General features: G+C 27.5%; 1 protein-coding gene across 1 annotated transcript; it reads right to left on the reverse strand.

Annotated features, from left to right (window-relative positions):
- Window positions 1-254: 254 nt before the first annotated feature.
- LOC137821015 (protein NRT1/ PTR FAMILY 5.4) lies at window positions 255-7593 on the reverse strand. The gene is made up of 5 exons (XM_068625406.1): window positions 7287-7593; window positions 6700-6917; window positions 4456-4698; window positions 2516-2796; window positions 255-1371 (listed from the first exon to the last, which is right to left on the reverse strand). Exons 1-5 carry the CDS (start codon window positions 7471-7473, stop codon window positions 483-485), a joined length of 1818 nt encoding a protein of 605 aa, XP_068481507.1. The 5' UTR covers window positions 7474-7593; the 3' UTR covers window positions 255-482.
- Between the last annotated feature and the right edge of the window lie 5674 nt (window positions 7594-13267).

Here is a 13267-nt window from a genome sequence, read left to right on the forward strand (position 1 = left end):
TTTTAAGTCTTTTAAATTATATTTAATTTAATTGTTTTTCGTTTTTAAATTTAATTATTATTTAATGATTTTTTTATTAGTGGAAAGAAACTTTGCTAAATGATATTACATGATGAATACATTTTAGGTATAGTTTCAAACACACTAATTCTTTAATTATAACATATGATATTTTCTCATGAGTTCTTGAAGATGCAAGTCCAAAGATTATTTTTTGCAAATTAGGGTTTCACTTGACCAATCAGAAATGGCCCTTTTCAGAATTAAACTATATATTAACTCATGATTTTATACAGTGATTAACAAAGCCTTTAACCATATATTATATATATATAACTAGATTGAACTAAATTACCTTCTCTCACTCACTCTCTATATAGAACATGAGCACACACTAAACCCTCTCAGTGAAATTCAAGATGAACTACTATTTATTGGAACTAGAATGGTTACCTAGACTTAACATTTTTGTTCTATCACTCTCACACTCCTGCTCTATACTTATGGTCAGAACCCTGATGATCTGCTGTGTGATGATGATGATGACCCTCATCAACTTGTTTGTACACATAAAGCATAGAAATCCACACATAAAGGCCAAGGTTAACAGCACTTAACACTGCTAAAACCCAGTAAAAGTAATCAAGATGTGCCTTGTTGATGTTGTCACCAAGCCACTTTTCACCAGACCTTGATGTGATAGTCTCCACAACAACTATGACAATGTTGCCAAGAAAACTTCCAACCCCCACAATGCTTATGTATGCTGCAGCTCCTAAGCTTCTCAAAGAATGAGGCATTTGGTCATAGAAGAGCTCTTGCAGCCCCACAATTGTGAATGCATCAGACATTCCAGTGATCATGTACTGAGGAAGCAGCCACCAAATGGTGATTGGTAACACTGCTTTGGGGTCATCAATTAGGCCATGCTCCTTTGCAACACCAACCCTTTTGGCCTCCACAATTGCTGACACAACCATGTTGAGAACTGACAGAAAAAGTCCTACACCAATCCTCTGCAGCACTGTTATCCCAGAGGCTTTGCCTGTGAACTTTCTTGCTAGTGGCACAAAGACACGGTCGTAGAATGGCACAGCAAAGAGGATTGTGACTCCAACAAGGCCTTGGAGTGATGCTGGAGGGATTTGAAAATGTGGCCCTATGGAACGCACCATTGTGGCTCCTTGCTTGATGAAGAATGTGTGCACTTGAGATTGCACCACTGTGAACATCAAACAGCTTATCCATATTGGAATCAAGCGAAGGACAAGCTTCACTTCCTCAACTTGTGTCACTGAACAGAGCCTCCAAGGGTCTCTTGTCTTGCTTTTGGCATCAACTTCATCAATCATCGCTGCCTTGTCCAAAAACCTGTTTCAGTTTCATCCATTTTCGTCTCAGCAATGATGTGGTAATGGAAAGTGTGAACAAAAACACAGGGAAAAAGAAAAAGAGTGTCCTTCTTCCACAATGAGTTGTTGGTATCAACTCCAACCATGGATCAAACCCATGTGGCCCCCATCAGTTTTCATGTTTCAGAGTTGACTCCAATTGGATTTTCAGTGTGTGTGATGGGAATAATTCTTCCATCAGTGGTACAACTAATAAGATACTTGTAGAATGCATTAAATAATCCTAAAGTCTATGTTTTTTTCCTTTGGGTAGTGGCCAAGTCTATGTTAAAGTCTTGTGTTGAAACATGTGCAATGCTTAGTTTAATGCTTTTGATTTGTGATTATAAAATGTAGTGTTCACAGAAGTGCTTGTGTTAAGGATGCAAAGAAAAAAGAAGAGGGAAACAGAGACACCTACTTATTAACATTAGATATGAAAAATGTGGTGTGCATATAATATTTGCATTCACCATGTGTGTTTGACAAAGGATTCTACTTTTTCAAAATGAGAAAGGTGCACTTTTTCATTGTGTAACACATTTGATTTTCTAAAACAATGGTTGAAACTTTGATTTAGAGGGGCACCCCTTATTTTATTAACATTTATTTTAGTTTGAATGTGAGTCGTGAGGTGTCAATCTGACACCTAACTCAGATGTCAAGTTGCATAATAATATCTAATATCTAACACGAAAGTTTTTATTATAGATATCTTGATTATACTTATTTTTCTTATCTAACAAAAAAAGTTCAACTTAGTTGCTCAATGACTTGTGATCACACTAAAATGCATGTTCTATGAACTTAGTTTACTCTTCCCACCACAAATTCATCATCATTCCTTCCACTTCTACTTAATCATAAACCACATGGAGAAGCTAGTTAAGTGTTTTCAAATGGGCATGAGATAGTAAGGCATAGCTTTCATGGAAGAAAAAAAATGACTTTTAGTAAATCACAATTCTTATTGAAGAACCCTTTTGATCTAAAGGTGGATCTATAAAAAAAAATGTTATTTCTTTCTAGTCACACACAAAAAATGTTAGCAAAAAGAAAGTATTATAGAATGATGGAAAAGAAAAATGTGGAGAGTTCTAGTAGTTAGAAGAGGTGGCACCCACCTATATTGAAGGGTATGGAGGAGAGTGTGGATTTTGGATTGAGCATGGAGATGATGGGGCTCATGATGCTCCTCCTCCTCATAACAATAATTGTTGAGGCCGTGCGTGGAGTGCACGCGCCACTTGCGTGAGGCGGCGACAAAGACTTGGGCCAGCCTGGTAAATGGGCTCCCTGATGGGCCTTCCTTTCTGTACCTTTTGATTCCCAACAAGAAGAGTGCTAATGCCAAACCCAACACTCCTGACAGCACTCCCAACCCCACTCCCCACCCAACATTGTCCTGTTTGTTCAATTAACATCATCATTTACAATCATATATCAAAACATGATCAAGGAACATAACATGACATAAACATATATTTGTGTTGATTGTGTAGGGTTATAGTGAACATAGAGTTGTGGGTTCATGGGATTTTTTTTTGTTTGCAATTTACATTTGGTGCACATGTTATTATAAAATTTGTTTTGTTGATCCATCAAAAACACTTTTTAAATGACTATGAGGGTAATTATGATTAAAACCTAAAAAACTCATTATTAATGTTACAAAAAAATTATAACACTTTAATGATGTTTTGTCAAATGACTAAAAATATTATTTACCATTATAAGGAGACTTTTAGCAGTGTAAACTCAATTTTTGTCTATATATGGCCAAACATTCTTTGTAAAATATAAAAGTGATGGAACACTCTTCTCACCTTTTACAATGAAAAATTCATTTCACTAATAACTTGTCCAAGGGTGGTGCATATAAATGGAAAAGACTTAGTGAAGAATATGTTCCCATGTTAGTGAAACTTGATATTCTAATAAAGAAATGCTTGTGATCCATAAATTCTCTTTTGGGTGTTTATCCTATAGTACTACTATACACATACAATAAATAAATCAATTTTATATTGCTTTTTTGCATTTTACTAGTCCCACCTATGACCCACCTTTCAAACCATTCTTTTATAAGAGAAAATTTGTTATTTAATGTCAACTAGAATATTATATTTTACATTGTTTCCATGCCCATCTTTTGATTAGTTAATCACTTTCTTAATCAAATGTTTTACAATAGTTTAATCTTCAATAGGGGTTTTCAATCATGGTTTTTTTCCCAAGAAACAAATGTAGAGATTCAACCCTAGACTTCGAAAAAATATTAAAGGGCTAAGAAAACAACTAAATAAATTAACTATATTTTTTGTGTGTTGTCAAAATCTAATAGTGCATGGAATGGACCTAAGTTAATAAGTTACGTCTTAAATATTGACTAAGTGTGTGAAATTGAAATACAACTTCACTAATGATGCTTGCGAATGAAACATGGAAGAGATTTGCTAAACGTGATTCTTATCAAATTCAAGTAAGAAATTCACTACAAAACAACAAATTAGCAATAGGGGAAATCCAACTTTTGTCATTCGACAGATTTTCTAAAGACTTTTTTAGCAACAATTTGATTCTCGAATGATTCTTTTCATTTACAAATATTTCATAACTTACCCGTGTTTTGGAATCAAATTAACGTCACGAGATAAAAAAAATTCGAACATGTTTTTACGAACAAAAATTCAAGATAATACTATAACATTATTATTATATTATCATTTTTTTCTAATAACCTTTTGATTTTTTTAGCCAATTTAGATATAGAAGAACTATTCTTAAAAAAAAATCCATTTTAGTGTTACCAATATTTAGACAATCAAATTGATGCTAGCTTTTTTTTTATCATGAATGATGAAAAAACCAAACTAAAAGTGCAACACATCTAAATATTAATCTTTAAAATTACTAAAAAGTTTCATTTTAATCTCTAAATTTGTTAAAAACATGATCAAATAACATTCACTTTACCATATAAAATCATGAAAAAAAAAATAATATATATATATATATATATATTCTACCCAATTAAAAAAACAAATGAATTTCATGAATTTACCTGAAGATATATGACAACAAAAACAGAAGCAGTGGAGCCAGCAACAATCCCTAGATACCACCAGTTGAAGAAGGAACTCTTGGTGTCCCTTTCTTCTGGCGTGTCCTCGTCGAATTGATCGGCGGCGAAGGTCTGAACACAGGGTTTGTGACCTCCGTCGCCGATGGCGAGGACATAAAGTGCCAGAAAAAAGAGAAACTTGTGCTTGAGAGCAGTTACTGAAAGAGTCAAGAAGATCATGCCCTGTAGCATAGAGATGTTCATGTGAGAGGATAACATATGATATTCTTCTTCCATCAAGAATGGCTAAAACTATGCATTAAACTAATTGACAGTGCATGCATGGCTGACATGTATAATGTGGACAATCACAGGAAATATGCAAAATCTTGTACGGAATATTGGAATCACAATAGATGTGGTGAAGCATTTGAGTGTTCCATGGAAGTGGAAAAGTGTGTTAATGCCCCACACAATTGACATCTCAATAATTAAGTGCACAAAATTGAATCATGATCAAGAGTGTGTTTTGCAAGTTATGTCACCACCTTTGCATAATTTATTTGGCTAATGGGGTTTTTCATTATGTTATTATTGGCTTTGTTAATTGCTCAAACTTTTTTCAACATCACAGAAAAAGTTCATAAGTGGTGGTGGAAGGAACTTATAAGTGTTGGAAAAAGTTGGTTTTTGAATCCAAAATATTGAAACCTAACATGACTTAGTTGTGTTTATGTAAGATCAAGAATCAAGTATCTCCTATGTTTCAAATTTTAGTCTTTATTTAAATTCAATTGGGTTTTTATATTTAAAAAATAAATAAATCACTATAAGAAAAAAATTAAATAATAATCAAATTTAAAGAAAAAAATAATTAATTATTTATATTAATTTAAAGACAACAAAAATTATTAATGTCTAAAGTGATTTATATTATTAATGTAAATTTATAATAGTTTTTAAATTAATATTTAAATTAACTATCTTAGTTTTAATTATTAATATTTTAAATTAAGTAGTAAGTAGTTAAAATTTTGATAACATGATTAAATATTAAATTAAAAATTATTTTAATTTTTTTATTAATAATAAAAGTTACTTTAAATACTAATAATTTTTTTAATTTATAAAATGATCTCTAATTTAATTAATTTTAAATCATAAAAAAAACAAAACTATTTTAAAAATATAAATTAAATTATAACCTCATTGCAAGAAAATTTTTAAAAATGATGATAATTTAAAAATAATTATTTATTATTAGACTCATTTCCATTACAGGAGTAATTAAATGAAATATTAATTTAATATTTTATGGATTCACTCTAACACGCCACTCTTAAAACTTGGTGAAAATTTTAACTCATTTAATATTTTAATTAATGTTGTATTAAATGATCAATATTTTCAAAGCAGAAACAGTGACAACTGTAACACACAGTTCTTTAAAAAAACAATCATTTACAAAATTTCCTTTTCCAACATATTCCTTATAAAAATAACTTTATAAAAACAAATTAAATGTACTCGTTGTATAACATATAAATCCATTTAAATTAAAATACTTTGTCTTCTTTAAAAGAGCAAAATACTATTATACACAAATTTAAATGTACTCTTTGTATAACATATAAATCCTTTTAAATTAAAATACTTTGTCATTTTTAAAAGAGCAAAATACTATTATACACAAATTTCAGAAACACACCAAATCTTTGACCAAAAAATATCTTAATGTTGAAAGAATTGTAAATTCATTTAAAAGATTCGAGTGAGGTATATCAATAATAAACAAAAAGAGAAATAAAAGAATATAATTTTAAAAATATTAGTAATCAAGTGAAATAGTTTTCAACTATAATAAAAAAACATATAATTTATTTCATGGCACTTTATTAATTATTATTTGCATTTGCCGCTATAAAATATCGCGGCTACGAGATTCCGGTGAACGAGAAAAGCCATAGTGAAAATGTAATATTATATTTATATGTTTATTATGGTTACTGAACGATGTGGGACCATATACGTAACCGAGTGAAGTTGCAAAAAGACAAAGTTGTTGCATCAGAAGAGTAGCGAGCACAGAAACTAGATTCCACCCATTTGGCAAGAATCAAGCATGGAAGAAGAGAGACACGAGCATGTTTTACCCAAAGAAAAATTGAAGTTGTTGCAACAGTGAAAAGATTAAAAGAAGATGATGAAAAGGGGTGAAAATGAAAAAAAAAAAAATTGACTTACCAGAAGATAGATGAGCGAGGAGAAGAGTATGGTGTTGAAGCGACCCAGATAGGAATCAGCAATGAAACCACCAAGCAGAGGGAAGAGGGAAGAAGCTCCCACCCATGTGTTCACATCTTTTGCTGCTTGTGTGATGGGTTCATTCAGAACATTTGTCAGGTACTGGATAAGGTTACTTGCCAATCCTTGGTATGCAAATCTCTCAGCAAACTCCACAACTGCACAAAAACATCATTAAATCAAGATCAAACTTGTGGTGATGCAAGAGAAAAGAGAGTGAGATTTGATGGGTTAAGTTCAAGTTAATGTGTGTTTGTTTTGGATTGCCTTTCACATCATCACACTATGATGGAATTGGAACTCAATAGAACTCAATAAACATCATTATATGAAATAGTTCTGGTTCTGAGTGTCTCAAATCCTTATACAGAAAAGACCACAGAAAAGATCAAGATCAATCTCTTGCTGCATAGACATCCTTAACTTTTGGAAAAATTGAGGTTTGATGTGAGGTTTGTGCAAAGTGTTTGTTTATTCTAATGTGTGTGTGTTTGGAGAGAAAGGGAAAATGGGGGAATTGGACTCACAAATGATGAAGATGGCAGCATTCCAACCACCCTTTGGGTTTGTGGGGTGGTGGATGAGGGAATTGCTCTTGCTGCTGCTGCTGATTCTTCCATCAGCCATGGCTGAATTGAATGGTAAAGAGAAGAAGATTTTGAAGAGGGGTTTGGAGAAAATGGTGTTGGGGGTTGAGGTTTGGGGAGGCTCCATGAGGAGATTGGTGCTTATATAGGGTGAATTGTGGGTGAGTGAACACCACCACTCAAAAACTTTGGTTTAGGCTGCTTATTTATTGCTTCTCTTTGCAGCACCACTTCAACTTAAGGAATTATGTTTTCACCACTTTTTTTTTCCCTTAAAAAGATTTATCTTTCTGTATTTTTTTTCAAAATTTGTTTCATAAAATAACATATTTAAGTTTTTTTTGTTGTGGGTTTAAGTTAAGTTAGGTTTTTTGTTGTAGGAATAGCTTATTTTGAGCTTTTGTTTTGAGGAATATTATGTACTACAATAATTCAATTATTTATTCAGTTGTTTTGGTATAAGAATGAGAAGTATTCCTTAAATATATTTATTTATTTTATTTACCTTTTACTCATTATTGAAAGGTAATGTTTAATTTTTTGATATTTTTTGTCTAACTTCTTTTTTCAAAATAAAGAAATTTGTGTTGCTTTTAAACAAACAAAAAAACCTCTTGTGGGATTATTTTTAAAAACAGGTAAACTAATTATCATAAATGTGTCATTTCCCTTGCAACACCATTTTCAATCTCTTTCATGTTTTTCTAAGATAACTGATTGGTTTTAACTATTTTTTTAATTGAATTGTTAATAAACAACTAATTAATCAATTTTTTAATGTTTAACAACACAAAATTGTCACTGATAAAGTATAACTATTAATTGACATTTAAGAGAAGGAACATTTTATAATCTAAAAGTTATAATTGCAATGCTGTTTTATGTTTAAAAAATGAAAGAAGTTGGTTGAATATTTAAAAAATTAAACATATTATTAATTGAAGATTTGATTAGTTGGATAAATATGTAAATAAATAATATGAGAAAAAGAATTAAGCGAAAAAGGTTGTAATTTGACCTAAAAGTTAATTGTTTCTTTTGTGGAGGAAGCTGCACGTGCCGATCTGGTTCGTGACAACACCCACGTGGGAGTCATCATAGTGAAGGGACTGCACTTTGGTTTTGGGCAGACTTTTTGTAACAAAAATTTGTGAACCAAGTTGAGTTTGGTTTGGTATAGATTCACTCTCTCAATATTCATTCTATCTTTTATTTATTTTAAATATATATATATATATATAGAAAATGAAAAAAAAATGTTATTTTAATCTAAACACTAAAAATTTTATTAAATTATAAGTAATTTTAGAAAAAAAAAATTAGAAACTATTTTAAAAACTAAAAAATAATTAATTTTTATTACTAATAAAAAATTATTAAGTAATTTTTAAATTGATAGGTAATTTAGATATTAATTTAAAATTTATTTTATAAATTTTTATTAATAATGCTAATAAATTTTAGTGTTTAAAATAGTATTTAATTTAGTTAATGAAAAAAAATAGAAAATGAAAAAAAAATGTTATTTTAATTTAAACACTAAAAAATTTACTAAATTATAACTAATTTTAGAGAAAAAAAATTAGTTACTATTGAATTAAATTAGGAACTATTTTAAAACTTAAAAAATAATTATTATCTAAAGTAATTTTTATTACTAATAAAAAATTATAAAATAATTTTTAAATTGGTAACTAATTTAGATACTAATTTAAAAATCATTTTATAAACTTTTATTAATAATGTTAATAAATTTTTTGAATTTAAAATAGTATTTAATTTAGTTAATATAATAATTAATTATTTTTTTCTCTTAGTTAATGAATTTTTTATAGTAAAAAAATTATTACTCTAATTACAAAGAAATTTCATGAGTCATGCATAGAAATAAATTTTAACTACTTTTATCCTATTTAATAATATTATCTTAAAAATTTATGACTGTTTTTTTATACATCTTATCTGTAAATGAGAAAAACAAACCCCATCAAATATATGTTTAATAATATTTGTTTATATGTAAATGAAAAATATGTTCAATAAATAGTAACACATACATAACTATTATTATTATGTTAAAGTATTTCAAAGAAGTTGTATACTACCTAAAATCATTTTAAACACAAGAGTGATCTACCATTAAAATTTAAATCTAACTTATGCTAATTATCACAAAACAATTGTAATGTACTCAATAATTGATTTTTTTAAAAGATCTTAATTTAAGTGAAATTTATTCACTTAAATTAATATTACCTTTATAAAAAGTACAATTGATCTAAATTGTTAAATTAATTAACTTTTTACAAATATTTAAAAGAAAATTAAAATTTACTACAAGTGCACTAAAAGAAGTAAAAAGAAACTAAAATTTAGTACAAATGTACTAGAAGAAGTAAAGACACACTTAAATATTTATATTGGTTTATCTCGATATTTAACTATGTCTAATTCTTTTTTATAAATTGGAAAAAAAAATTAATTTATTAATAAATTATCACAAGTATTTTTATTATTACTTTTTACTTAAACAAGTAACAAAATTATGTATGATTATCCTTTTTTTTCTCCTTAATTAAATCACTTCTAACTTTTTCAAGTATTCTTTAAAAGTCATTCTTAACTTACAATAAAAGAATTATCATAATATTATAAGGAAAACTCTTTGAAAAGAGAATAGATAAAATAAAAATTTCTTCCAAAACAAAGACTTTACAAAGTAAAGTTTTTAACAAGAAAGAACACTTTATGATTTGTGTTGTAAAACGTTTCTATGATCTAGAGTCCTTGAAATTTTTTGACAAAGGCATATGCATATTTTACAAAAAAAAATATTAGTTTTGCATGGAAAACATTTTATTTCTAATCATATTGAATAAAATTGTTGTAAGTAGTGTGTTGATTTTCTATTTCATATTAAAGTTGTGGCAAGTTTTAGTAGCCTTTTGCCTAACATGATCTCTGTTACACTCAACTTTTATTTGTTTACAGTATCTTTAGTTTTGAACATGTTTTTCTGGTACTAACAACACTATTGTAAGCATACAACAAAAATTTGGTCTATTGTGTTAAAACTTTTATGGAACATGTGACTCAACACTCTAAAGACTTCGCAAGACAATCTGATAAATTTGGATATTATCTTTGTCTTGTAATAATACTTTGTCTTATGTCTTATGTATTGTCTTATATATGATTTGGGAGAATCGTCTATAACTCATACAGATAAGACAATATAATGACATAAAATACTCTGACCTTTTTAGAGAGACAGTCTTGATAAATTTTCCTGATGAGTATGCTTTAAAGGTATGTATATAAGTTTACCAAAACTACACATTATTTGTTATTATCAAAATCAAGAGTAATTTATAATGTCTTTGTTCATAAAGACTATAAAGACTATATCGTTGTAGCATAAACGATTAGATATTATATTAGAAAGTAGTTTATAAATTTTTATTAATAATAAAAATAACTTTAGATATCAATATATTTTTCTCTATAAACAATATCTAATTCAGTTAATACACTAATTAATAGTTTTTTTAAATTAGTTTTTATTTAATGATTTTCTTGTAGTGTCTTATTTATACATAAAATATTTTATTTTATGTTGACATTGTTTTTATAAATTTCATTATATCCTTTATATTTTCATACAATTATGATATTTATATATATATAACTTTTTTTTTATACAATATACCATTATCTTAAAGGAAGCTAACTTCTCATGGGCCAATAAAATTAGAGAATTTTCTTATCCATTTCACCAAAAACAAATGATAGAGGAGAACCATGTTCACTTCATTTTTCCTCCTTCCAATTTTACTCTTCTCATTTCATCACAAACAAACAAAATGTAATGTCACATTTAACGACAACCAACTAAGATTCTTGCTTTTAAATCACGTTATCTTATAAGGATATAGTTTTATAATTATACTTATATTAGCATATATTAATAGAATTTTACTAATCACTAATGTTTTCTTTTACAACATGTTATTAAATGGAATCAAAATACCACCATTGATTAATTAAATTACAAAAAATTCATTCTAACACGTGGGATAAGATTAATATGCTCTTTTTTTTTTAAATTGAAAACTTTTTTAAATATAAAAATATTTTAATGTTTTTATTGTTGTAAATGTTCACCGTGCCAAAAGACAAAGTTTGGTATGATTGTAAATATATAATAATTATTACCATTTAAGATGAAAAAATACTAACCAATAATATTTCAAATATGGTAATTAGCTTTAACAATTTTATCTTAATAAATTTGAATAAATAACATATTATTAATAACATAAAAAATATTTGTCCGATATATTATTTATAATTATTTAACTAATGTTAGGGTTATATATATTTATATAAGTTGCAATTTAATTAAAGATTGGATGCTTTAAGTTTGATGAAGATCTATGATACTTTTAATTTAATCAGAATCTAGATCTTATGACTTTTGATAAGATCCCAAGTCATTGTACTATATGAGTAAATTAATGTATTAATCTCGAAGGAGATTGATCACATCAACTTAATTCTTCAACATTTATTTTCCTGAATTGATAAATTTAAGTTAAAAATGAAGAATTTATGATGAACAAAAACGATGTAACTTAAAAGGTGATTTTTTAAATTTTATTTTAGTTACATGTTTTGCTTAATGTAGTAAAATTAGAAGAATATGATACTGAATTAACGAATAAAAATATTTGAAAATAAAAATAAGGGTACATTTGATTCGGTGAAATAGTTATAATTTGTCTGCATTATACAACAGTGGTGATTCTTTGTTTTGTTCTTTTAAAACATTGAATGACAATTCTATTTTATTTGGGTACCCAAAGACAAGCAAAAAACTGAAATGAATATTCCTTCTTTAAAATTAAAAAGTGAGAATTTGTCACTCTTTTTTCAAAAATAAATATACTAATAGTTTTAGTGCTTGTTTAGCTTTTCTTGCCTATTATTTTAATTATATTTAATTAGAAGTTTATCTTCTAAGTGTTTGTGTATCAAATGTAGATAACATGAGAATAGAATAAAATGGATTATGTGAATGAGCTAATCAAATGATGGAGCGTTTCATTCAATTCTCATCTTAATTTCTTAAAAATCAATTCTAAGTGTTCAATCACTATTAGCAAAGATAGTCTACCATCTCACACATAAGCACATTTTAAGAAAAAGCAATACAAAAAAGGGTTTTTTTGACCATGATGGTTTTTTTTTTTATCAAAATGGGGTCCGTTTTAAAAAAATTACAAATTTAGGCAAGTCGTGCCAATTTGGCACAAATTTATTTGCACAAATAGTTCCAATTTGACACGACTCTTTCATGTCATACTAAAGTTGTGTCAACTTGACACGACTTCTGTCCTATCGACTATCATATTGAAGTTGTGCCAACTTGGCACGACTTCTGCCACGTCATAATTTTTTTTTAAAATTTTATTGTTTATATATTGGGTAGTAAGTTATGCAATGTTAAAAATTAATTTGATACATAATTTTCTAAGAGTGTTAGTTTTAAGGAACAAAAAATTGGATATATAATTATTTTTAAATTATTTAATTATTTCAAAATAATTACAAATTATTTATATTATTTGACTTATTTTTAAATTATTTAATTATTTCAAAATAATTACAGTACTTATACCTTTTTATATTTTAATATAAATGACATTAAAAAAAATAAACAAGTTTAAAAAATGTATTATTTGAATTGTGATAAAAAAAATTATTACTTCAGAAACAAAATGAATAATTGTGATACACAATTATCCAATTTTTTGTTCCTTAAAACTAACACTCTTAGAAAATTATGTATCAAATTAATTTTTAACATTACATAACTTACTACCCAATATATAAACAATAAAATTTTTAAAAAATTATGA

The sequence above is a fragment of the Phaseolus vulgaris genome, chromosome 11 (assembly GCF_000499845.2).
Source record: "Phaseolus vulgaris cultivar G19833 chromosome 11, P. vulgaris v2.0, whole genome shotgun sequence".
In the NCBI taxonomy this organism is placed as follows: domain Eukaryota; kingdom Viridiplantae; phylum Streptophyta; class Magnoliopsida; order Fabales; family Fabaceae; genus Phaseolus; species Phaseolus vulgaris.